Source organism: Pogona vitticeps, chromosome 6, assembly GCF_051106095.1.
Source record: "Pogona vitticeps strain Pit_001003342236 chromosome 6, PviZW2.1, whole genome shotgun sequence".
NCBI lineage: Eukaryota > Metazoa > Chordata > Lepidosauria > Squamata > Agamidae > Pogona > Pogona vitticeps.
The window spans coordinates 116666292-116691472 of NC_135788.1; the positions used below are offsets into that span (position 1 = coordinate 116666292).

Here is a 25181-nt window from a genome sequence, read left to right on the forward strand (position 1 = left end):
AAGTATCTGGAAACATGCAAGCAATGGCACAAAAGACTTCAGCATTTTGTGTGCGAAAGATAAATCTCTCAAGCCTGGTCTATTCATTCATTCATTCATTCATTCATTCCGGAGTCTTTATATACTGCAAAAGCCTAACACCTTCAAAGAATGTCAAACATTTGCAGATTTTAAGGAAACAAAGAGAGATGAAAACAGAAAAAGCACATACTTTAGAAATAAACACCAGATTTTAAAAATTAATTTGTGAAGACTGCATTTTAAGATGACAAATTTTTGCCTGACATCCTGCTGGCATAATGTATGACATGTTAGGTTGATGACAGCAGCAGCAATTGTTTACAAATTAAACATTTGACACTTCTGTTCCGAAGTTCTTAAGGGTCCGACATAATCCCTTTCATAAATGGGAAGCCATGAAAACCACAGGACAAGAGGATGTCTCTAATATTGAACAGTTCCACTGCCAGTGGGTTCAAATCCCAGGTAGCCAGCTCAAGGTTGACTCAGCCTTCCATCCTTCCGAGGTCAGTAAAATGAGTACCCAGCTTGCTGGGGGGGCAATGTGTAGCCTGTATAATGAAATTGTAAACCGCCCGGAGAGTGCTTGTAGCACTATGGGGCGGTGTATAAGTCCAAAAAAAAAAAAAAAAAAAAAAAAATCCTGGTGGCATTGAATTCCAGTAATTAAAGACCTCCTGCTCCTGTTCTGTGACTACTAAGGCTTCCTGACAATGAAAGGGATTACATGGGCGTCTTGGGACAGAAGTCAGAAATGTATTAATTTACAAAAAGTGTCACTGCTCCTTATAGCATTAGCCTTATATGTTGCATAAGTTACTGCAGCAGGATTTCAGCTTTTGCCTTTTAAAAATCTCCACACATTTTTATCAGCACCTTTTAAAAAAATCAGTATATTGTTTGATTAGTTCCTACTTTTAACCTTGTAAGCTGCCTAAAGTCATAAATCTGGTTCAACAGTAGGGTATAATTCAAATAAATAAGTTGTCTTGTTTTTATTCTTCGCTGTTGATTTTAGCAGGCAACAAAATTAAGATAAAAGAATATTATTGCAGTTTGTTTTGTCATACATACAGATACCACACTAACCAGTTCTACATAATATGACCTTGGGTCCCCAGATGTTTGTGGACTGAAACTCCCAGAAATCCTGGCCAGCAGAGATAGTGGTGAAGGTTTCTGGGAGTTTTAGTCCAAGAACATCTGGGGGAATCCAAGGTTGGGAACCACTAATGTCTATAAAGACATATATGTACATGCTTGTGTTCTATACTGCCCAGAAATCTTTTAATTTTTGGGTGATCTACAAAGTACAATGCATAAATAGATATACCTTCTCACACTCTGCAACAGCGCTGTTCACTTGGAAAAACTGGTACTGGGTAAGTCCATCCAGTGGTTTATTTACAAGCTCTTATTATTTGACCTATTTTCCCTTCAGCAAACTGGCACAAGCAAAGATTTCTGCCAGTTCTGATTAGGTCTCAGAAGGACAAGACCATCCATCTCAGAGCTTAATAATAATAGCAATAATCATGGGCCATCAAGTCAATTCTGAGTTATGGCAATCCTTTTTCATGGTTTTTAAGACAGACAATATTCAGAAGTGGTTTATCATTCCCCTCTTCTGGGGGTGCCCTGGGACAGTGCAGGCCACACAGGCTGGCTATTCACCTAGGAAGCACAGTGGCCAATCAAACTTCTTTAGGAAAGTTATATTTCTGGACTACAACTCCCAGAATACCCCAGCTAGCAGAGCCAGAGGTATGGCTCACCCCCATACCTTCCCACGTCAACAGCCACAGATTGTTGTTTAATTACTTACTTATCAGAAGCATGCAGTTGCCCAATTAACAAAAGCTCTCAAGACAGGTGACAAAGCTTTAAACAGCCCACACAATGATAAGAATGACAAAACCAATGAGAAAGACAATTAAAAAAAATATTGGAAAGTTTAAAAGCCAGCAATAACACTGAGAATAAAAACAAGTTAAAGATTAGATGCCTGATAGGAGAAAGGTCTTAAGCCCAACGTCTAAATTCAGGATGGAAAAGTGCCTCCCCTCCATATGGTCTTGTACCACAACTTCCATGATCCCCTGCCACTTGCCATACTAGATCTGATGAGAGTAACAGCCCAAAAACATCTGGAGGGTTGTGCTTTATGCATTCCTGAGGTCAACAAATACAAGGCTTATGCCAAGTGGACCTCTATGGGGAGGGCATTCTGCAGACTATGGAGGCTGCCACGGAGAAGACCTAGGAACCATTGGTGGCACCATCATGGGTGACTCCATCTAGAGAAGAGTCTCCCGCCCGAGATTCGCCTGGCCCCTTTACTGAGCTCCTTTAAGCAACTTTTGAAAGCCTGGCAATTTAAACAGGCACTTCCAGATGTAACATCAACACAACGCAAAGCTCTTTTCAGCATTTGAACTACCAATTCCGCCATCTTGAATGTTTTTTAATTACCTGTGTCTCATCTTGTATTTTTTTCTTTCTTCTAAGTTTAATTATTTAGCGTACAGTACGTTGATTTTCATTTTCATACTATTGTGAGGTTTATGTGCTTGTTCTTTTATGTTGGTTTTAGTGCTTTATTTTGTTGTAAACCTCCCAGAGTGGCCTGGGCAGACAGATGGGCAGTACAGTATACATATTCATTCATTCATTCAAATTTGAAATGGCCAATTCCATAAACCACCTCAGTGGTCTACTCTCTAAAAGACTCAGAGGAAAACAACAACACAAAAACAGCACATTCATGGATAGTGCGGTTGGTTTGTGACCAACTGCAGAGAGCATAAAAACACCAGAAAAGTACGGCTGGGTCAGAACAAAGGCTTTTTAAGCCCAGCATCCTGCTTCGGTGGCCAAGCGAAGCCAACAGGAAATCCACCAGTGGAATGTAGGAGCAACAATGCCTTCCGACTTAAGTGGGTTGGCTCAGTGATTTAGGTATCTAGCTATGGAGCCAGAAATAGAAAGTTGGAATCCCCACTTAGACAACGGCTGGACTTGATGATCTACAGAGTCCCTTCCAGCTCTGCCATTCTGACAATCTAAGATCCAGAAACTGGCACTGGGTGACTGCTGGAAATAATATATGTACACCCGCTATAACTAGTATCCAACAAAAGCCACATCCACCATGAAGGGTAAGAAGCGGTGTCAGTCCCTAGCACCTCCCAAACATCTTTGCCAAGTTGGCATCATGGCTAAGCTGCCCAAAACCACAGGGGAGCCCAACCCGACCTGCTAAGGATGCCAGTCATTTTGCTACTAATTCACCTGTTCTCTCTAAGCCTGCAAATAACAAGAGATCCAGGTAGGAGGTGTGGATGAGGCCCAGAGGAAGAAGGCAGACAAAGTGACAGAGATGCCAAGATCAAAGATAAGGTAGGACTGAACGTCTAACATTTGGAGCTGGGACCTACAACACCCTAAGCCATGCACTGCAGGTAACTCACTTAGCTTTCACAAACATTCTCTAATTTGTTTGCTAGAGGAATCAGCAAAGTGCACCTCCAGAGCCATTTCTATGGCCCTCCGTTTGAAAAACACGATCCGCAAAACAGAGCCATTTTTCACGCCGAGAAGCATCTAAGTAGAGTAGGTTTGAAAAAAAAAAAAAAGGTCGCAGTCCTTCAAGCCGCAACAAAACCCCAGAACCCACAAAAAATAGACTTCCAGCAACATTCACTTTTGATTTCCCATTACTGTTGCTCATTTTTAGGGCTGGTGGGTCCTCCAAGAGGTGGAAAAGTGGTCCCCAGACCTGCAAAGCTACCTAACCTGGTTGTGTTGGACGAAAGTCATTGTCTCCCTTTTCTTCATACAACAACACAGCCCATACGACCAAGACACAAATACAAGGCCTTTCCATGAAATCCTCAACAATTGACTTCCCCTACCTCCCAATGCATTAAATCCTTAGTGCAGGAGCTGGAGGGAGGAGGAGCATTTTACAACATTTCAGCAAGACACTCAGGGTCAACCTCAGGGAAGTGTCCCGCTTGATCTCTGAACATTTCCCAGGGCTCCAAAATACAAGTACAGAACTATAATAGAACAAAACGGTATCTTCCACATCATACCAAGACAACCCTTCGAAACAAAAATGCACAAAAACAAACACACCTCTTTCATTTTAATGTTTTCATGACAACTTCCGCTCACTGGCTGAAATCTCATTGTTCTTCATTATTATTTTACTACTTTTTTAATGGTCTGATTTTTCAACAAATTCTAGTGGCAGTGAAACTGTAACTCTTTTGAAGCAGTTACAAAAATCTATAAATCAAGCAGGCAGGCAACCAGGCAGGAATTAACAAGCTGCCATTTGCATCCCTGGTCACACAACAACTCACATGACTAGCACGTGACCAGGAATATGAGTGGCAATTTGCTAATTAGTGACTATTTGCTGCAACCATTTATGCAATTAAGATTCACACCAGCATAAATCTCCAAAATGATTCTGGCCGTGAAGTTCCACAAGGCTGTCATCTTACATTGGCTTGTCTGCACATAGCCTGCACTGAATTCAACGGTTCTTACTTTGGAGTAGACATCTATGGAACTGCTTTGTTAGGAGTTCTCAAAATCCTTCAAATAGAGAGTACCAAGCATCAACCTCTATTGAAAGAACTCTAAAACCCACTATGGCTGCAATTCTATACTTGTTGGTCAGGAACAAGGCTTATTTCTATGGAACAGTGCACAGAATCAAACTTCTATTGATCCCCTCCTTCAGTCCCTAGCATCTCTGATAATGCGGCTTTAACATGCCAGTGAAGTCCTTAGAATGCATGTAAAAATCAGATATCTTTGTCCCTCTTCATAGCATAGTGGCTAGATTGTCAGACTAGGACTCAGATTCAAACTCCCACATGGCCTTGAAATTTGAAATATCATACATACTTCAAAAATTCTATAAGGTAGACTGTACAAAGGTCATTAGAGCAACTTAGTGGCACGTAACATGAAAATGTTTCCTACATAAATACATTTCTTTCTACCCCAACTGTAGCTAAACTTACCTGAGATTAAATCCTACTAACACCAACAGAATTTACTTCCAAGTAAACAGCACAGGAACACAGCTGCTTTCTGCAGAAGGAGAAAAGGAAACATGGAAAAATGGGATTTAAAACTGTGCAGGCAGGTGGGTATTCTTTCACATTGCTTAGAAACTGAATGTTAGCTTCCAGGAAACCAATAGACATATATTTATCTGGGCAGGGGGAGACTATGACTTAATGATGAGTTCTGTAAATCATTACTTCTCCCTCCTAGTTCAGCCCTGTAGAGCTATATCTCTCAACATTGAAAACAAAAGATCCTAAGAAATACCTTATTTACAACACACAGCTTTTCTAGTCCCTCAACAGCAGTCCACACAGAGTTTATACCTAAATGACACATATTAGGGTACATGTATGTCTTCTCCCACATAACAGAATAGTTCAGATTCAGATCCTGTGTCCAAAAAGCATAACAAGGAATAACAAAGAACTCAGTTTATTACAAACTACAAGTACAGTCGCTCCTCTGCCCTTTCCTCTCACTGCCTACTGGTCTAGAAGCCAGTGAAACTGACAAGATCTGGGGAAACCTTCTCAATAACAACACCAGCAAGGGTGCGTCTAGATTAAGAAGAGCTGCAGGAAAGACGTGCAAAGGTACACCCCCAGACATTTCAGCATCAGTGATACAGGAATGACTTTTCCTCTGACCTTGTCAGTATCAAAGAACAGAGAAGGGGGAAAGAGGTAAGATATATACCCTGGTAACATTAAGAGATTCTTTTACATCTTCAACCCCCACCTCTTAAGAAAACAGCCATTGCCAGGTGTTCAAAAACTAAGAAAGATGGAAAGATGAGCAAGGGGGATGAACCGTCTCTGATCCCACGTCAGCCACACAAAACCACAGGAAGGCTGGAAATGAACTGCAGCTCCACTTCCTACCTTCAAGACCCAAACAAAACAGACTTAAAGCGGCTTTTTCTGCCATTCACATGTGCACGCATTCAATGAAAGACCCTCCAACTTGCTTTAAAGGGATGCATGCAGAATATAGTGTAGTGTCATCCTCCCCTCCCCGTGCAAGAAACCACGTGTGGCAACACGGCCCTCCCCTAAGCACACTCGATGTACACACATGCACCCGTCCCTCTTCCTTGTCGTTACCACGGTCTGCACAGATTAACCTGACAGACCCCCCCCCTCCCCGTGCCCAACACGCACACAATGCCAGTGCAATGCAGAGGAACCAGCAATTCAGCACCTCTATCGCTCCCATTGCCCACGGCAACACCAACAAATCTACACAACTCGTTTTCTCCTCTCCAAGATCCACATCCAGGTCTGTTTCTTTCCACTCCCACCCACAACACCCAGTATTTCCCAAGCGCACAGGTATCCACCTCTTTTCCATCAGCAAGGGCCTGGGCAAAAAAAATAAATAAATGCCACAACCCATCCAAAAAAGTCACTTGCATCGTGGGTGCATTTTTCTTCCTCTAAGGAGATGAGTAAGGAGAATTACAAGGATTACCTAGATACCTGGTCATTTCTATGGCCCAGTTATATTAGTCTACCTCTGTATTTTTTTTTCCAAAAAGGGAGGTTTGAGCCCTGCGGTGCTTGCAAAGCTGGCAAACCCACCTCTCCAGATGCCTGAAGAGTAAAAAGGGTTTGAAGACTGCACCCCATGCATCTGAATATACATAGATATAGATATATATATATATACACACAGAGAGATACAGACATATAGATATACATGTATGCATGTGTGTTTATGTGTGTGTGTGTGCATAAATCTGTGTGTATATAGGTATATGCCTACGTGTATGTATGTATGATTTTGCAATCCAGGGAGGCTGGTGCCAGAACAGATCTGCTAGTGCTGAAATGTGCCCCAAGACCCCTCCCACGTCTCCCTCTTGTTTTTAATAAATATTCTTCATTTAGGAGGATTGCACCGAAGAGGTTTGGCCTCCCACGTCCCTTTCTCTCTCTTCCCTTCCCGGCTTGAAGGGCTGCCCAAGAGGGATCGAGTCCCCACCCCCGCTCCCACCCCCTTGCCTTTAAAAAAAATATAAAAAAAATAAAAATTAAAAATATACAAATAAAATCAAGAGAGAAAATCCTGGTTGGAGAGCAAGGAAGCAAAGGCTCTGTTTACTGTGGGAATGGTGTGGGGGGCAGAGAAGGGGAGCCATCCCTGCACAGGGCCTGCATCCTGCAAAAGGGGGGGAGCCATCCCATAATAACCCTCTGCTGCTGCTTCTCTCTCTCTCTCTCTCCCCTCCCCACCCCCCGCCCTCGTGCGTGTAAGGGAAAGGGGGGGCCCTCTGAAACAACCCCCCCGGGCTCTTACCTGAGGGTCCCGATCCCACCTCGAAGGAGCCGCTCCTTCCTTCCCCCTCCCGTGCCCCCCCTCCCCTCTCCCAGGGAGAGAGAGAGAGAGAGAGAGAACAAGGCAGCCGAGCATGGACGGTGCAACCTAACCTCCCTCCGGCGCCCACCAAGCCACGCCCACACGCTCGCTCCGCTCCGCGGCCAAAGAGCCCTACGGCGGGCTGAGGAAGGGCCTCCGCATGAGGCCAGGGGGCGGGACCAGGCAGCAAGTTCGGTTGACAGAACCTTCCAGGAAGTCTCGCTCGCCGCAGCAGAGCTTGAGGCGGGCGAGTGGGCGGGGGGAGGGGGAGGCAGAAGGGAAGCGAGACTCCGGGGGGCCTCGCCCAGTCGAGGCTGTCTATACGGATGCCTGATGATGTTTTTTTATTCCCCCCCCCCACGACGGGTGCGCTAAAATAGTAAACATTGGAACATGCCTTTTAAAAACAAAGAAGTATGATTTCTCCACTTAGACTTAGGGGTGATAGCTAGCGGGCTCCCCGAATTTTTGTCACGATCCATTTGTGAGGAATCAGGCAGTGTGTTAGCCACCGATGTAAGGAAGCCATTTTGGGCTGGCTCAGAAAGTATGAAACAGATGGGGAGGTTATGGGGTTTTTTGGGACTACAATTCCCAGAATTCCTTAGGGACTATAATGTAGCTATGGCCCACAAACACAAATCTCCCCACTTCTAATATAGGGAGCAGAACTGGCTTGTAAAAAATTATGGAGGGTCAACTATGATCCACCCAGAAAAGTGGTTCCCAGCCTTGGGTAACCCAGGTGTTCTTGGACTGCAATTCCCAGAAGCCTTCATCACCAGCCAGCCGGCACAGCTGGTGGGTGAAGGCTTCTGGGAACTGCAGTCCAAGAACACCTGGGGTGACCGAGAACACTGGTTCTTAACCTTGGGTTACTCAGGAGTTTTGGACTGCAACTCCCAGAAGCCTTCACCACCAACTGTGCTGGCTGGGGTTTCTGGGAGTTGCAGTTCAAAAACATCCGAGTAACAAAGGTTAAGAACCACTGACCTAGAATGTTGCAGAGATAGCAGGTTGCATATCATTAGGTACAAGCGTTGATCCATTTGCTTATAAGCGCCCCACCAGCTATGATGCCCTCTGATTTGACCTTCAAAGCAAGACCCTTTCATTCCCCTTTCACAGATGGGGAAAACTGAGCCCAGGAACTGAACATTTACATCAGTGTGACCTAGTTTTCCAGTGGCAGGACTGCTTGCTAACAATAGATGTACTTTCTAAAAGGGTAAAAGCTGACATGAGATAGTGTGGTGTAGTGGACAGAATGACACACTATGACTCTGGAGATCTAGGGTTCAAATCCCCACTTGGCCATGAAACTCACTGGGGAGTTTCGTACTTACGTTGCAAGCCCCATTAGAGTCGCTGAAAGCTCTTTTCCGTCACTATAAGCCGGTTCTGACTTGACAGCACATAACTAAAAGCTCACAAAATAGTTGATCAATGAAATGTGTCCATGCTTCATAAAGTAATTGAAGGTTGTTGTGGGTTTTTCAGGCTCTTTGGCCATGTTCTGAAGGTTGTTCTTCCTAATGTTTCGCCAGTCTGTGTGGCCGGCATCTTCAGAGGACAGCACTCTGTGCTCTGGTGTAGTTAGCTTTGGGAGTGCAGTATAATACTACACCAGAGCACAGAGTGCTGTCCGCTGAAGATGCTGGCCACAGAGACTGGCGAAACGTTAGGAAGAACAACCTTCAGAACATGGCCAAAGAGCCTGAAAAACCCACAACCACCATTAGATCCCGGCCGTGAAAGCTTTCGCGAATATAAAGTAATTGAAGCTTTTACACCTCCCAGTGCTGGCGGCCTTCAAGAGAAAACTGGACAACCATCTATCAGATCTGCTTTGATCTGGATTGCTATATTGAGCAGGAGAAATCTCCCTGGAAAAGACCCTGATGTTGGGAAAGTGTGAAGGCAAGAGGAGAAGGGGACGACAGAGGATGAGATGGTTGGACAGTGTCACCGAAGCAACCAACATGAATTTGACCCAACTCCGGGAAGCAGTGGAAGACAGGAGGGCCTGGCGTGCTCTGGTCCATGTGGTCATGAAGAGTCGGACATGACTTAACGACTAAACAGCAATTGAGCAGGAACATTGAGACTCAGTGGCCTTATAGACCCCCTTCCAATTCAATGATTCTGTGATTCTATGGGGCTTGACCTGATGATCCCCAAATCTAAAGCTCTGCTGGCTCTATTTGTATGTTTGACCAGTGACAATGATCTCCCTCCATACATGGACAAAATGCATTATGTATCAGACTTAGTGTAACTAGCATGCTTTATTATTTTGGGAGGGATTTGTAACCTGGATAGATCAAATTTATTTACTTTCACTTCTACATTAGTTTACAGATGGTGGGAAGGGATTGTGTGTGAAGGTAAAACAGAGACCGCTGCCTCATACTCATCAATCCATCATATAATTATGAGGGAAACCGATAGCACTGTGTCGTTTTCATAGAGTACTTCCCTGGCAATATCATAAATCTGGTATTCCTAGAAAGAGCTCCTCACTTCTTTTAAGTATCCATATTTACACACTATAGCATTTGCTGATGTATATGCAGTTTTCCCTTCTAGTTGAAACTCAAATAATAGTTACAGGGATCCAAAAGAATGCAGCAAAACTCAGGACTGTGAAACAAGCGAACATCCACTATAAACCGAATACCAAAATACTGTACCTGGTTTCATTCTTTGGGCAAACATTATTATCAGACACTTCACTTTAAAAGGTGAAAGAACGTTAGAGCTGGTTATGTATCAAATGCAGAATATTATTTATCATATGTAATTATGTGTCCTTGCTTCCTTATTAAATAGGAATTTGAACAGATCAAAACTTCTTTGACAAGATGGGAAGAATGGAAACCTTCCAGTCTTGAAATGGACACAAGTGGGTTTTAAAAAAAACCATAAAGACCTCTGATTTTTTTTTCAATGCAAAACACAAAAACCTCAGGTAGCAGTCACCAGGGATAAGACTTTGTGTTTTTTTTGTTGTTGTTTTTTTTCCTGGACTCCAGCTTCCAGAATTCTCCAGAAATTCCCCAAGCATAATTCTGAGAGTGAGCCCAGAAACACAACTCTATACACAAGTCGTATTCACTTCCACCGGTGCCTTTCTTGGCCTGTTTCTACTTTGTAAACCAAAAAAGCTGCTCAGGTGCTACCTGGGACGTGTACATCTTCATGGGAGGTACAGTTCTTTGGGAGGCGCCCGCTAGAGAGCCTAATAGCCAGTGAGACTACACCTCCCAGGTTGCATGGGACAGCTTCCTCTTTGTACAGGCCCGAGACAAGCAAGCAGTCTTGAAGACATGCCCTGTCACTGGCGAGGCAGGCAGGCTCCTCTGAATAATCTAATGGCCACATTTATCATCCCTTGTCCCCAAAACGTTCTGCCATAACAGATTGTGGGATCGAGACCCGTCATATATTCTCTCCTTTCTTCCCCTCTCACGATAAAGACACACCAGAGAAATTTGAACATAGAAACATTTAGTATGGAGGAAAACAATACTGAATAGTTTAAAATGTAAGGTTAGGGTAAGATGGTTGAGACGATCCTCAAGTTTTTGAGAACATGGAAAGTTTCCAAGATTGGAAAAGGAAGGAAATCAGTTGAAATGAGGCACAGGCGGAGGGGAGCACACTTTCCCACGAGGAACGTTAATGGGCAAAGATATCGCCTAGGGAGAACCTGAAGATGTTGCTGAAATTCTTGGGCAGGGACTAAGTGCAGGATGGTCCCTATCCTCCGGCCGGAGGGCAGAAGTGCGATGGGAAGGGTGGGTTGGAATATTCCTTCCTGCCAGGATGGTGCCTTCAACCAAATGAAAGAAAAAGAGAACGGGCGCCCTTTGCTTGTTTGCTAGCCGCAAGGTGGGTTGGCTCGATTTGGGGGGAATTTAGCAGCAGCCTGAGCGGTCTCCAGCGCCTTGAGATTTCTGGCGGACAGCAGATTGGGAACGTACCACGGAGGGCGGCGGGGGGCCAATCTTGATGCCGTTTCCCTACAAGGGGAGGAATAAAAAGCCTTCAGTAAAACATATATTTTTTGTCTTGATGGTTGGAATGATATCATCTGGGAAGCCCACAGAAGACAGGTCACTGCAATGGCTAAGCTTTCGTCCTAACGCTGAACATTTTGGGAGCCCTTGGGAGGGAGAAATACCAAAGGTGGGAAAAATTCCTTTTTGGGAATACAGTTCCCAGCAGAGCCCAGCCGGTAGATGTGCTGGCGGCATTATTCTGTGAAATGTAATCCAGAAAAGGACATTTTTCCCAAGGTCTGAATATCAGTCTGACCAGGACTTTGATCCTTGATCTCCTCTTAAGAAAACTGACATCTAGAATGGTCATACCTAGACTTTAAGATGAGACACAGTGGGCACCAGACTCTGGAACTCCCTCCCACTGGAGGCCAGGCTGGCCTCATATATACTCTCCTTCCGCAAGCAAGCAAAGATCTTTCTCTTCAGGCGGGCTTTCCCTAAGTGACTGACAGACGGGTTTTTTTTTTTTAAATGGAGCTGTTGTGTTCTCTTGTATTTAAATGTGTTTTTAGTACTGATTTTATTGACTGTTTTTAACAGAGTACTTGTTTGATTCTTTTTCTGTTATTTGTATGCTAACTGTTTTTAGTTGTGAAATATTGTCTTTTAATTGCTGCAAGCTGCCTTGGGTCCTTTGAAGGAGAAAAAGGCAGGGTAAAAATATTTTATATGAATAAATAAAATAATAAATAAAATTCCATCCCAAAAATGTACCCCTGGAGGACTGGAGAAAAAAAAAGGCAAGGCAGGACAACAATGCTATCATGAAAATACTGATTGTGTCTGAAACTATGCAAAGTCAGATCCAATTAATATGTTATCTAAGTAATTTTTTCGTCATGATCATCATCTTAGAACTGCAGAACCAAAAGATCCCTATGGATCGTTGAGCTGTCAGGAAAGGCCCAGTGGAGGAATCGAACTCACAACCTCTGGCTCCGCAGCCAGAGATCTAAACCACAAAGTTATCTAACTGTTTTCAAACCCCTCTGGGTTCCTTATACACGAGGCTTGGCTTTCCTACCACCGTCTCCCCTTCTGCCCTGCCCCACCAGCACATTTCTGTGGTTGGGTTTGACGGTGATCCAAAGAAGCCTTCGGTCTGGCTCACCTCTTTGGTGACGTCAAGCTGGCCCTGCTCGATTTTTCGGTAGATCTCTCTAGCCGTGCTGAGAAAGGCCTGGGGGAAAAAAAAAGCAGACAGGGAGTCAAGGACAGTCACGAAGGCGAGTTCTCTTCCTGGGTATCGGCAGGGACGATGAGATGAAAGGCTCTGACTCTGGAGGAGGAAATGGATGCTTGTAATCCACAAGGGTGACCCTCTTTGAGGATACTCTGTTCCATCATTCTTCCCCCCCTTCTCATTGTTCCCTCACAGCATCCTGGAAGATGCACAACATTCTCCTGGGGCTGAGCATGCTCAGTCCGCATTAGGCTGGTTTGTGGTTTTGGCAGGGTGACCTCTTAGGGTCCCTTCTCTCCCAGGTTTTGGTGTTTCTGCAAATGTTCCCCTTGAGCCTGCCAAGCCAAGCAAAAATGTCCAGCTTATAAACCACCTCATAGCGCTTAAAGCACTCCCTGGCAGTTTCTACTATTGAAATGTGCAGGCTACACATTGCGGCCCCCACCCTCAGCAAGCGGGGTACTCAATTTACAGACCTTGGAAAGATAAGAAGGCTGAGCGAACCTTGAGCTGGCTACATGGGATTGACCCCATGTTGTGCGTGGAGTTTTGGCTGCCATGCTGCAGTTTAACCACTGCACCGCAAGGCTCCTCTAATACAGTGGTGCCTCGCTTAATGACCATAATCCATTCCAGCAATTGCGATCGCAAAAACATCATCGTAAAGCGGATTCATCGTAATGTGGGGTAATCGTTAAGCGGGGCACAACTGTACCTCCCCCCCCAGAGAGGTCTCTCCCCTGTGAGAGGTGCAGTTTCAGTTGCATATAGATTGGCACTCCCACCTGCCGCACCAATTTGAGAAAATGACGGAGGAAAGAAAAATGAAAGAAGCTCAAAGTGTCCAAGACTAACATTTGGCTCCGTGGCAGATCACTGCTGGTTAGTTAGGGGGTTCCCAGTGTGGTGTAATGGATAGAATGATGGTGTGATGGCGAACCTATGGCACACGTGCCACAGCTGGCACACAAAGCTCTTTCTTCTGGCATGCAACAAACCTTTTGAAGTGGCTGCAGCTGGGATTCCCCCTTTCTCTTCCTGTTCTGGGTCCTTTAACTTCCTGTCCGTCCCCATGATTCCCCCTTTAACTTCCTGTTCATCCCCATGATTCCCCCTGAAACTGCCATTTCCTGTTCCAGTTCTGGTCTTCCGGGCAGCACGGCAGCCACTGCTTTCTTCCCCACCCCCTCATTTTGGGCACTTGAGCTGAAAAAGGTTTGCCTCCACTGGTCTAGGACTTTGGAAGGCATTCAAATCCCCACTTGGCCATGGAAACTCTCCACTGGGAGAGTAGAACTGGTAAAACCACTCCTTAAATATCTCACTTACCTTGAAAGCTCTACTAGGGTTGCCATAAGTCTGTTCTGACTTGACAGCATAGAACCCACATGCAGTCAGTATGGGAAGATGAGATTCAGCATCACAGAACCCCCTCTTATCTAAGTACTCCTGGAGTACTTTTGAAAACACGCTCTTGCTAGCTGCTTCCTTGGGACAGAGAAATTCACCTTAAAGTAACAAGGAATCAAAGCTTTTGCAACCTGGACAATAACACAGCTCTTTCTCCACTCCCTAACCCACCTGGAAGGTGTTCTACAATGTGGAACACCATGATGTTGTAACAGATAGTCAATGAAATGTTGAACATTTTTACTGTGGATGATGATATGTGCCATCAAGCTATTTCTGACTTATGGCAACCTTGATATGGTTTTCAAGAGATATGAGGTGTTCAAGAAAGAGTTTACAGTAGTACCCCCTTATCCTCAGGATCCGTATCCAATGATCCACTTATCTATGGTCTGAAAAGATTAAAAACATTAAAAGAAAAATCCTAGAAATATACACTTCTACAATGTTATGACTAGAAGCAGCCACTAGTCATAATATTTGCTATTAAAACAGTGTTCACTACCTCAACATTTTTCATCATCCTCAGGGGGGCTTAGAACAAATCCCCCATGGATATGGGTGTCCCACCGTACTTAAATCCAAGCCTACTGATCCCTAGTCCAATGTGTGATCCACCCACACCATCCTGCCTCCCAATTTTATTTTTACATAGTTGAAAATCTGAATGTAACAATTGGAGAAATGGGTTAAATCCAGAGTTTTGTGTCTCAGGACAATACCATGAATACAGTTACTCTCTCAGGCATAGTACTGGTACAGACTTTAGCATTCACAGGTTTCATGTACATTTCTGGCCCTGAAGCTAATATCCTGTTTTGCCCAAAATAAGACCTAACCTGAAAATAAGCCCTAGTAGGATTTTATGGGGTGCTCGTAATCTAAGCCCTACCCCCAAAATAAGCCCTAATTAAGTGAAACCCTGCCCTCCACCCTTGTGCAGCCACCAGAAGAAGATGACATGACTGTAAAATAAAACATCCCCTGAAAATAAGCACTCATGCGGGTTTTTTGGAGCAAAAAATTAATATAAGACCCTGTCTTATTTTCGGGGAAACACGGTATGACCAGCTCAATATGGCACAAACAATGCTCGGCCAACGTATCGTGACTTCTGGGCACAGAACAGAGACGTCCCCTTGTTGGACAACAATGTACAGGACTTTGAGTACAATTCTCGGAGTTTCCATACAAGAAAGGGATGTTTCCCAAGAAGATTGACTTCAGCCTCTTGATCTCTCCTCGCCTTACCCACCCATTCGCCGGTGCCCTTGCTTTCCAGAAGAAGACTAGAGGCGAGTGAATACTCACTTCTTCCACATTGGCCGCTGTCTTGGCTGAGGTCTCTAAGAAAACCATCCCATGCTCTCGGGCGAAAGCCTCCCCTTCTTCCTTCTGTACAGCTCGCCGACTCTCCATGTCACTTGAGGGAAATTGGCAAAGAGGACCAGTAAGAAAGGGCCGAAGGCACAGGAAGGAAACAGGCAGACGTGCATGCAAACAAGTGGGCACAATTTGATGCTGATCCTAGAAGCGCTAAGGTAGAGATAAGAAACTTTGGGGGTCTCGAGAGGGAAGGGAAGGCAAGCTTCATTTCTTATGAGAGATCACAGGTACAACAGTCCCCTATTAACCTATGGAAACCAAAATACCTTTTATTGCCAATCAGCATGATGACCATGTGGGGGCTGGTATGCTGCTGGGCATCTGCAAGCCAGGAGTACAAGTGGTTAAAAGTTTCCCTCCTGTACAGGGTGAGAGAGAAATATCAAGTTCTGGAAGGTGGGCAGGGGGACACAGAAGCTGAGAGGAAAACTTCGGCTCAGAGAGAGTTCCCTTTGGCCAGGTTACTCCCCCTCCCGGATAGCATGTTTGAACTGAAGAACGTAATGTGAATATTTCTGGATGCAAGGGGAGTGTCCTTCCAAAATGTAGCCACAGAGTCTGTAATCTGGGAGAAGCAAGTCTGATGGCTCAAAGAGAAAGACATCCTCAAACCTTGTGAAGATCCCTTATCCATTTACCATATTTTTCCATGTATAAGACTATACTTTTGTCTAAAATCTTTAGACTAAAAATTGAGGCTCGTCTTATACATGGAAGCAAGCTGAGGAGAGAACAAAAACAAATGGAAGGGAAAGCAGGGATCAAAGTGATTCTGCAGGGCTTTGATCCCTTTCCCCCTACATTTGCTAAGTCCCAGTTAGATTTCTTACTTTTGGGTTAGAAAGGTGGGGGGGCGTCTTATACACAGAAAAATACGGTATTCATTTAAAATATTTTACCCCCCATCTTCAACAATAAGAATACATAGCATGGTCTCTTCCTCTCTCTAGTGGCCAGCTTGGGTAAATACATCATGAAAATAGGCTTTTCTAATTTTTTCCCCCCTTTTAATATTTTCAGACGACAGATAAGTAAAATCCATTATACTGATCCTGCAAATAGGAAGGTTCCACTGTAGTTTCTGGAACCTCCCTCCAGTTTTTTAACCTTCTGAAGATTCACTATAATAAATCCTATTTATAAAAAAAGATCATTTAAGAAGTCACAATCGTTGACAACCTGATGATATAAAAGCTAAGATTTCTTAGGATTCTGAAAGCATTTCCCTGATTTTGTGTCTTCCCTCTCCCAACCCTGTTGAACTTGATGCCGTGCTTTCTCTACCAGGTTGATGGGCCTCACCGGGTGATGTCGTAGACCAGCAGGGCGCCGGCGGCCCCCCTGTAGTAAGAGCGCGTGATGGAGCGGAAGGATTCCTGGCCAGCCTATAGGGTGGAAGAGAACCAATCAGGGACCTGATAGCACCATACCTCCAGCCCAAAATATCATGCCACTACCCTCACTCCCTATTGCCTTTCTTAACATCCTAGAAGAATCCTGCAGGACCACGTGGGAGCTTCTCATCAGGAAGTGATGCCGTCCTGCTGCTCTGTCTACGTCCTGTTCCCCCAAGCAGGGAGCATTTCATTTAAAAAAGGCATTTCATTTGAGAAGGATGCCAACAAACTGGAGCAAGTTCAGAGAGGGGCAACAAGGAGGATCAGGGGATTGGGAACCAAGCCCTACGAGGAAAGACTGAAAGATCTAGGCTTGAGAAAAGAAGACTGAAGGGATATAGGATAGCACTTTTCAAATACTTGAAAGGCAATCACACAGAGGGGCAGGATATGTTCTCCATCATCCCAGAGTGTGGGGCACATAATAATGGGCTCAAATGAGAGGAAGCCAGATTTAGACTGAAGATCAGGAAAAACCTCTTAACTGTTAGAGCAGTACAACAAGGGAACTCATGGCCTCAGGAGGTGGTGAGCACTCTGATGCTGGAGGGTTTCATGAGAAAAATTGGACAACCCTCTGGCAGACCTGCTTTGACAGACCTGCCTTGAGCAGAGAGTTGGACTTCATGGCCTTATAAGCCCCTTCCAGCTCCATGATTCTACTATTCTATTATGTGGTGGCGCTGCAGGCTAAACCGCAGAAGCCTGTGCTGCAGGGTCAGAAAACCAGCAGTCGTAAGATTGAATCCACACAACTGAGTGAGCCCCCATCGCTTTGTCCCAGCTCCCGCCAACCTAGCAGTTCGAAAGCATGTAAATTCTAGTAGATAAATAGGTACCATCTCGGTGGGAAGGTAAAACGGCGCTCCCTAGTCACGCTGGCCACGTGACAACGGAAACTGTCTTCAGACAAGCGCTGGCTCTACGGCTTGAAAAACGGGATGAGCACCGCCCCTACAGTCGGACACAACTGGACTAAAAATGTCAAGGGGAACCTTTACCTTTTTTTACCTTCTTGGAAACTGGTAGATTAGACCCTGGCAGGGAAAGGCAGGGGAGCAAATCAAGCCAGATTGTTAACCAGGATGCAGGTAAAATTATACCCAGCAAAGCCTCACCAACACAGGAAGACCTTGTCAACGGGGCAAACAGGGTTCCCAGAAAAACAAGGGCAAGGAAGCTTAGACCCTGAGCCAAGTGCCATCCTCCCACGAGCTGAGTTTGGTCCCCTCGTGTTCCTCACAGGGCTATACTGCCACTCCCAGTGACACCAGTAGCTGATAGATTCCCAGAGTCTATTTAGCTCTCTTCCCATTCCAGAAGGAACTTCCATATCCCCTCCAAAGTGTTGATTCCTGGAAACTAAGAGAGCTTTAAGGAGGGAGAAAAAATAATGCTGGTGCTTTTGGCTCCACCCTCTTTGTGTTTGGCTCCACCCACCACAGGAATCCAGGCTTGAAAGGTCTTTGAAATTGACTTAGCCCTCACCCATGCAGCGGAGAACCTTCGAAAACAGGTCAGGAGTGATCCACTGAATTTCACCAGTGCTTGGATAAGTTAGTTTTTTAGAAGACAAATCCCAGAACCTCCCAGGCAATATAGCCAATGGCTTTGACTAAGCTGGGGATCTGGGGAACTCTGAATTTCCCCAAGCTCTGCGGATGGACATCTTCTATCAGTCGCGCGTTTTGGATGGAATCTGAAACATTCAGTTCTTCCTTTCCATCTCTGACCAAGTTTGGCCTAACAAAGACCAATAGTTAGGTTATTTATAAAAAGAGGACTTGGGAACTCAAAGCTACATGAAGCGGAGAAGGGCTTATAGGAAAAGGCAGGGTTAAAAACCAGTGGGCAGCGAGAGACATGGGGAGAAGAGGCAGTGGGAACTGATACAAAGAGAGCCATAGAAACCGCCAAACCAGGACCCACTGATCACAGGGCAGGGGGCTCTCCAGATGTTGTTGGACTCCACATCCTATCAGCCCCAGTTAGCAGAGTTCATTGTCAGGAATGATGGGGTTTATGGTTCAACCATTTCTGGAGGATCAAAGATTTTCCCTCTCTGGTCTAATTTGTGAGCCTCACAGTTGCTTGGCTTTTTTTTTCTTTTTCCTTGCCTGCAACCATGAGGACTGGAACCGTCAAAACGTGATTACTCGAAGCAAAATTAGGGGGCGGGGGGGATAACATTTGTTTGTCTATTTTGCCTGAGTCTTCCAACTTTAGTCTCTCAAGTCTCTCTTCCTCTTCTCCCTCTTCCTTGGGTGCACATGCACACACACACATACAGAGAGAGAGAGAGAGAGGAGAGAGAGAGAGTTCTTTCAATCACTACCTACAGCCCCACCCCTAGCAAGGCCAGCCTCTCCCTACCTCCCTAATAGGATGGAGCAACCCTTAGGACCAATCCGGCCACAGGATCTCCTCTTCAAACTCTACAATCCTGGCCCCGTTCATCAAGCATGTCGGAACAAGTCTTTCTTGTACAAAGAACCCCAGGCTGGGAACGGCTGCCCAAGTAAAAGGCGTTTGTGAGGTTCTGACGCTCATGTCTCCGTTGTCTCTTGCCTGGACATCTGGCAGGATCTGGAGAAAGATCCCTTACCGTGTCCCAGATCTGCAGCTTGATCTTTTTGCCATCGATGTTGACCATCCGCGACCCGAATTCCACACCTGGGTTAAGGAGAAAGAAGAAAAGGACGCAGTTTGGAAAGCGATGAACCAGGAGGCGCTGGCTACTTTTTATTGTACTAATGGATGGTTCTGGGCCAGCTGGAACACCCCAGTGAGTTTACATCTAGTGGAATTTAGGCTTTTAAAATGAAATAAACTAAAAAAAAAATTCTCCCCTAGTTTCCTCCTGGTTGGCAGGTTTTGATGATATGCCTCTTGAGAAAAGGGGCCTGTCCATTTTTATCTATTTATTATTTATTTCTTTACTTTCTCTACCACCCCATTTGTGCTAAAGGAGGAATGTTTTTCAGCTGTCTTCTAAAAAAAAAAAACACCGCCAGGAGGCAGCCAGGCACCACTCCTCTGGGAGCTGATTCCGTAAGGTCGGTGCCACCACGGAGAAGGCCCTGCCTTGTGTGGATGCTTTTTGGACCTCCCTCGGGGTAGCAACATGGAGAAACTTAGCCTGCGAAGATCTGGCAGGTCGGGCAGATGGCACTGGGGAAAGATACTCTGTTGAGTAACGTGGTCCCAAACCGTTGGGGGACTTTGTACGTGGGTGACAAAGCCTTGAACTTGATCCGTTACGTTTTGCGGTGTGTACCTTGGCAATTCCAGGCCACTCTGCTGACAGTGCTGTTGCAACAAACATCTCCCTACAGCAAGAGAACCCCCACCCTGCTGTGTTCCCACGCCGCATCTTCCGTATGTTGTCCCTCAACGCCCAATGCACACCGTGGCAACACCCCAGGAGCGTTCCCACCCACCCATTCACCCCAGCTCTCACCGACTGTCAAGTCATGGATGGCCGTGAATCGCTTATCCGTGAACTGTAGCAAGAGGCATGATTTCCCAACGCCTTTGGAAAAAAAAAGCCAACAAGAGAAAATCATGACCTCTTGTGCTAGAAGAAATGGCCATCTGTGAGAGAAGGAAAAGCCACACAGGTCCCTCCCCCAGCATATCTGCATTCTTAATAGCCAGAACGTACATGAAAGTAAGTGCCCCATAGTTTCATCGAATTTGCTCTCATCTTTGCCTGTTCACGACAGCACCTAAATCATCAAATCACAGGTCTGCGAGATTTTCTTTATATACAGTATTTCTGCCAGGCTTTGACTACAAATGCCACTGCACAGGATCCAGCAAGCTAACCAACTTTATCTATCTATCTATCTATCTATCTATCTATCTATCTATCTATCTATCTATCTATCTATCTATCTATCTATCTATCTATCTATCTATCTAATCAAATAACAAATCTTTACAATTTTAAAAATCATTAAAGAAGTACCATATTAAAAATCAAAATAAGTACTATAATTAAAAAGTCCAGAAAAACACAGAATAAAATGTTCCCTTGGTCAAACCAGTCATTTAAAGGAACGTCTGCCTGAAAAGAAAGGTCTTTGTCTGCTTGTGGAAGGACAGCAAAGAAGGAGCCAGCCTGGCTTCCAGTGGGAGGGAGTTCCAAAGTCCATGAGCCGCGACAGGGAAGGCCCTCTCCCGTGTCTCCATCAAGTGCACCTGTGAAGGTGTTAGGACAAGAGATGTCCTCTCCTGTTGATCTTAACACCCGAGCAGGCTCATAAAGTGAGATGCGGTCCTTGGGATAAAGCCCTAGAAAGGGCGTCCAGATCTATCCCACACATCAAGCAACATGAGCGTATCCATATATTTTCCTCAAAGCGCTAAAGATAGAAGGAGCCCCTGATGTTTTCCCAGAGGCAGTGAATTCCATAGGCTCAGCAGTGCCCCTGCCCCAGCTTACATGCCACATGTCTGAGCCACTGAGAGTTATACAGGTATGTCGTGTGATCACCCTGTTTTCTATCTGCCTCAGAGTCTTTGAGCATCACGGCAGACAGAAGCAATTTTGCACTTCCAATTGGGATTGTTCGTCCTTTTAAAACAGAGAATCACAGTTAACGTCCTTTTGCTGGCCTAGGGTGAAATCCATTAAGCCCGTTTTTAGAGTCTGCAGACCTTTCTTCACTGCTTAATTTTACACACACATCAAGTCCCACTCCACCTAGTTTTTTTCCTAATGGCATACCTGACAAAGACCCCTGTGAATTTTAAAACGTGCATAGATTTTTGGTTAGCCTAATGAAGATATTAATATAATTGCGGATGATGAGGAATCGTCGTGTGTTTCAGCACAGACACCCTGGTTCTTGAATGATGAACACAGTGCTCAGAACATAGTTTAGCTCCTAAACTGCTAATTATGACCCTCTGTGGAAACAGAGAAGATCAGAACCTGATTATAGGGGAGAAATTGGAAATATTTAATCCTTCCATTCCCATACAGGTTCTTACCATTGGTGATGCCGAGTGGAGCTGAAATGCAGAAGGAAATCATCTGGAAGGGGAAGGTTCTTCACACCTAATTTGAAGGCTGTACCACAATCGGCCTGCCTAAGAAAGGCACATTCACTTAAGTACAGTACAGTCTCCAAATCCTGTCACGCACCAGTTCTCCTCTATTCGACACTAGTTAGACCTCATCTAGAGTGCGGTGTCCGGCCTTCAATAGTGCACTTTAAGAAGGATGCCAAAAAAACTGGAACAAGTTCAGGGGAGGGCAACAAAGATGATCAGGGGACTAGAAACCAAGTCCTGTGAGGAAAGATTGAAAGAACTGGGCATGCTTAGCCTTGAGAAAAGAAGATTGAGGGGGAATACAATAGCACTTTTCAAACACAGAGGAAGGGAAGAATCTCTACTCAATCATCTCAGAGTGCAGGACACGTAATAATGGGCACGTTACAGGAAGCCAAGTTTAGATTGATTATCAGAAAAAAAACAACGTAACTGTTAGAGCAGTACGACAATGGAACCAATGCCCTGAGGAGATGGAGAATGCTCCAACACTGGAGGCATACGAGAGAAAAATGGACAACCGTCACTCAGATCTGCTTTGATTTGGATTCCTGCTTTGAGCAGGAGGTTGGTCTTGATGGCCTCATAGGCCCCTTCCAACTCAACTATTCTGTGGTTCTACGAACTCCGCCTTAGCATCAAGAATGACTATCTGAGAAGAAAGAACCGTAGAGATCAAAAAGATTTGAAGCGTACAAAAACCAAACCACAGGCTAGAAAACTTGCTGTACCATTGGGGACGACAACAACAATAACAATCATTTTTTTGTCTGTCTGTTTCACTTCTCTGTTTTGGATAGCAGAAGAGAAACAGACCTTTTAAAGTCCTCTAATGTGGAAGTGTACACAGAAGTCCTCGCTGATGTTAAGGACAATCAGCAGCATTACTGAATGGCCCTTTGTGGGATAGATACCGGATATACAAACCACTGCAGGGACTTGTAAGAGGATTATATGAAAGAAAACACTTGGCTAGGGTACTTCTCATGATTGTGTTGCATGCAGGAAGAATCCCTAACAGAAATAAGTGCAAAGGGGCATGGAGGTTGACCCTAGATGTAACTGAAAATCTTCCTATGGCTTCTTCTACTTCACGATTCACATCACAAGCCTGTGAAGGATTAACAGGGGAAAGATCAGATGTCGAAACAGGGCCTTTTCAGTTATGGCCACCTTGTGGAACCCATTCCCTGTGTCTGTTCCCGAGTACAACTCTAGTTGTTTGTTTTATAATATAAGAAACCAAAATGGTCTTTTTCACCTCTTTTTTTAAGCTATTAAATATTAAACTACCCTAACAACGACAGAATGCACCCAATACTTCTAAATTCTAATTTGTGACTGCGTTTTTCTTACTTTCAGATCCACCTGAGTGTCAATAGAAATTTTAGCCATGTCAGATGTCCTGGAGGATCAGAAGCAGAGAGAAAAGGTGGAAAAGACTAACGAGTTTTCCTCTTATGCTTCGGGCTCACTCTCCTACCACAAACAAGCAAAGACCTTTCTCTTCAGACAAGCTTTCCCTCAGTGCCCAGCTGCCTTGGTGGGATTTTTAAATGGATTATTGTGCCTCGTGGCTTTGCATGTGTTTGGATGTTGCTTCTGGTTACCATTTCTCAGAATGGCGTCCGTTTGATCCTTTTAAATATTTGTGTATTTATTGTTTTTAGCTTCAAATATTGTCTTTTAATTAATGTAAGTGGCCTTTGTGTACGGTGGGTGCATGTTTGGCCTGGAATAAGGTGAAGAAATGGCCTGGAATAAGGTGAAGAACCAGAGAGAGAGAGCGAGAGAGAGCAAGGACACTAAGATGGCGGCCAACAAGACCAGAGGGACGGTGGGACTTTGCATTTCTGGCTATAAGCCCACATTGTGAAAAATTCAACTCTTGAACTGTGAACTTTTTGAACTATGCTTTTAGCAAGCTGACAAAAACCATCTGCTGCTGATTGAGGGAGTAGAGCAAACTCCGGGATTAAGGAGAGACCCTGGTACAGGGATCCTCCTGAGCAAGCAGATTCCACATCTGTCCACGAGTGATGGAAGACCCACTAAGTGTAACTAAAAGCATTCCACAATAGGTGATAAGGAGCATATATCGAGGGGAAAAGAAAGAAGCATCTAATGCGCATGCCCAGCTAGCGACCTGTCCATAAAGAATATAAAAGGAGGGCTCCGAGCAACCATAATTTGTCTGCTGAGACCAAAGAACCAACTACTTTCTTTGGAACTTGGACGATGCAAATCAAGAATTCTTCTCTCTTTGGTGAGTATGTACAGGCGTACCCCGGTTTACGAAATTAATTACGTCATGCGGAAATTTCGTAAACCGATATGCGTTCTGGAGGAAACCCTGTTGTACAGCGGGGGGGAAGAACGTAAATTATTTTCTATAGATTTCGGTTCGTAAACTGAAAACCGAAGCTTTTGTAAAGCGAGGTACGCCTTTATGTATGTGGTGTGAATGTGTTGAATGCCTAAGACCCTTTATTAGAATTGTAATCAATAGGTAATAAAAGTATATTCATTTTGCATTCATCCACGCGTCTTGTTGAGGCCCTTTGCTGTTTATATGTATTGTATCGTCCTTCTTGGGATACAGTAGTCCCCTTTTTGTGACATTTGTTGTACACTCTTTTTCCCCCCAGTTTTATATATTGTCTTTCAATGATGTTAAGCTGCTTGGGGGGGTCCTTTTGTCAAAGAAAAAGCCAGGGTCAAAACAGAATATTTTAAATCAATAAAGAAAATAAATGTATTCGGACTCTTAAACTCGTGGAGTTCAAAGCACCCTTTCCAGCCAAGGCGGGCAGGGGGGGGGACCCCCTCAAGGTTTCCGTTACCCACGAAATGGGAGCGCCCGGTCCTCCCTCACAGGGCTGTTGTGCCATGGAGCCCCGCTCTAACGTTTTTTTCAACCGTTGGGGGGGTGGCGGCAAGGGAGGAAGCATCACGTGACCGTCCCACAAAACCTCCCCTAAACCCCCCCATCACTCCCCCCCTCCTCTACCAGTGTCCCCGATGATGAGGTATTTGAAGAGGTAAGCGTAGGACATGGCTCTGGAGCCCGCCTTCCACCCCAGCTGGGCGTTCCTCCAGAGGCTGCTCTAGCCCACGCTCTAGCAACCGTCTCTACTGCTCTCGAGCTTCCCGTGCCAAGTTACTCCCATTACGTATTAGCCTTTCTTTCCTTTCCTCCACTAGAGG

General features: G+C 44.9%; 2 protein-coding genes across 4 annotated transcripts in view; both read right to left on the minus strand.

Annotated features, from left to right (window-relative positions):
- Window positions 1–7573, minus strand: part of CHD8 (chromodomain helicase DNA binding protein 8) — a 72222-nt gene extending 64649 nt beyond the window's left edge. For both annotated transcript variants that reach the window (XM_072977011.2, XM_072977009.2), the window contains exons 1-2: window positions 7411–7573; window positions 5064–5133 (exon numbers count right to left, since the gene is read on the minus strand). The gene's annotated coding sequence lies outside the window, so the exon portion shown is untranslated. The remainder of the gene's footprint in view (window positions 1–5063; window positions 5134–7410) is intronic.
- Window positions 7574–9570: 1997 nt separating this feature from the next.
- Window positions 9571–25115, minus strand: RAB2B (RAB2B, member RAS oncogene family). Of its 2 annotated transcripts, XM_078378276.1 has the most exons (9): window positions 24985–25014; window positions 21912–22010; window positions 20374–20445; window positions 19519–19586; window positions 16819–16901; window positions 15783–15875; window positions 15442–15553; window positions 12649–12717; window positions 9571–11495 (listed from the first exon to the last, which is right to left on the minus strand). In XM_078378276.1, exons 2-9 carry the CDS (start codon window positions 21952–21954, stop codon window positions 11391–11393), a joined length of 645 nt encoding a protein of 214 aa, XP_078234402.1. In that variant the 5' UTR covers window positions 21955–22010; window positions 24985–25014; the 3' UTR covers window positions 9571–11390. The 2 variants fall into 2 exon arrangements, with proteins under 2 accessions (XP_078234402.1, XP_020665149.3); XM_020809490.3 differs by lacking the exon at window positions 21912–22010 and having other exon boundaries at window positions 24985–25115.
- Between the last annotated feature and the right edge of the window lie 66 nt (window positions 25116–25181).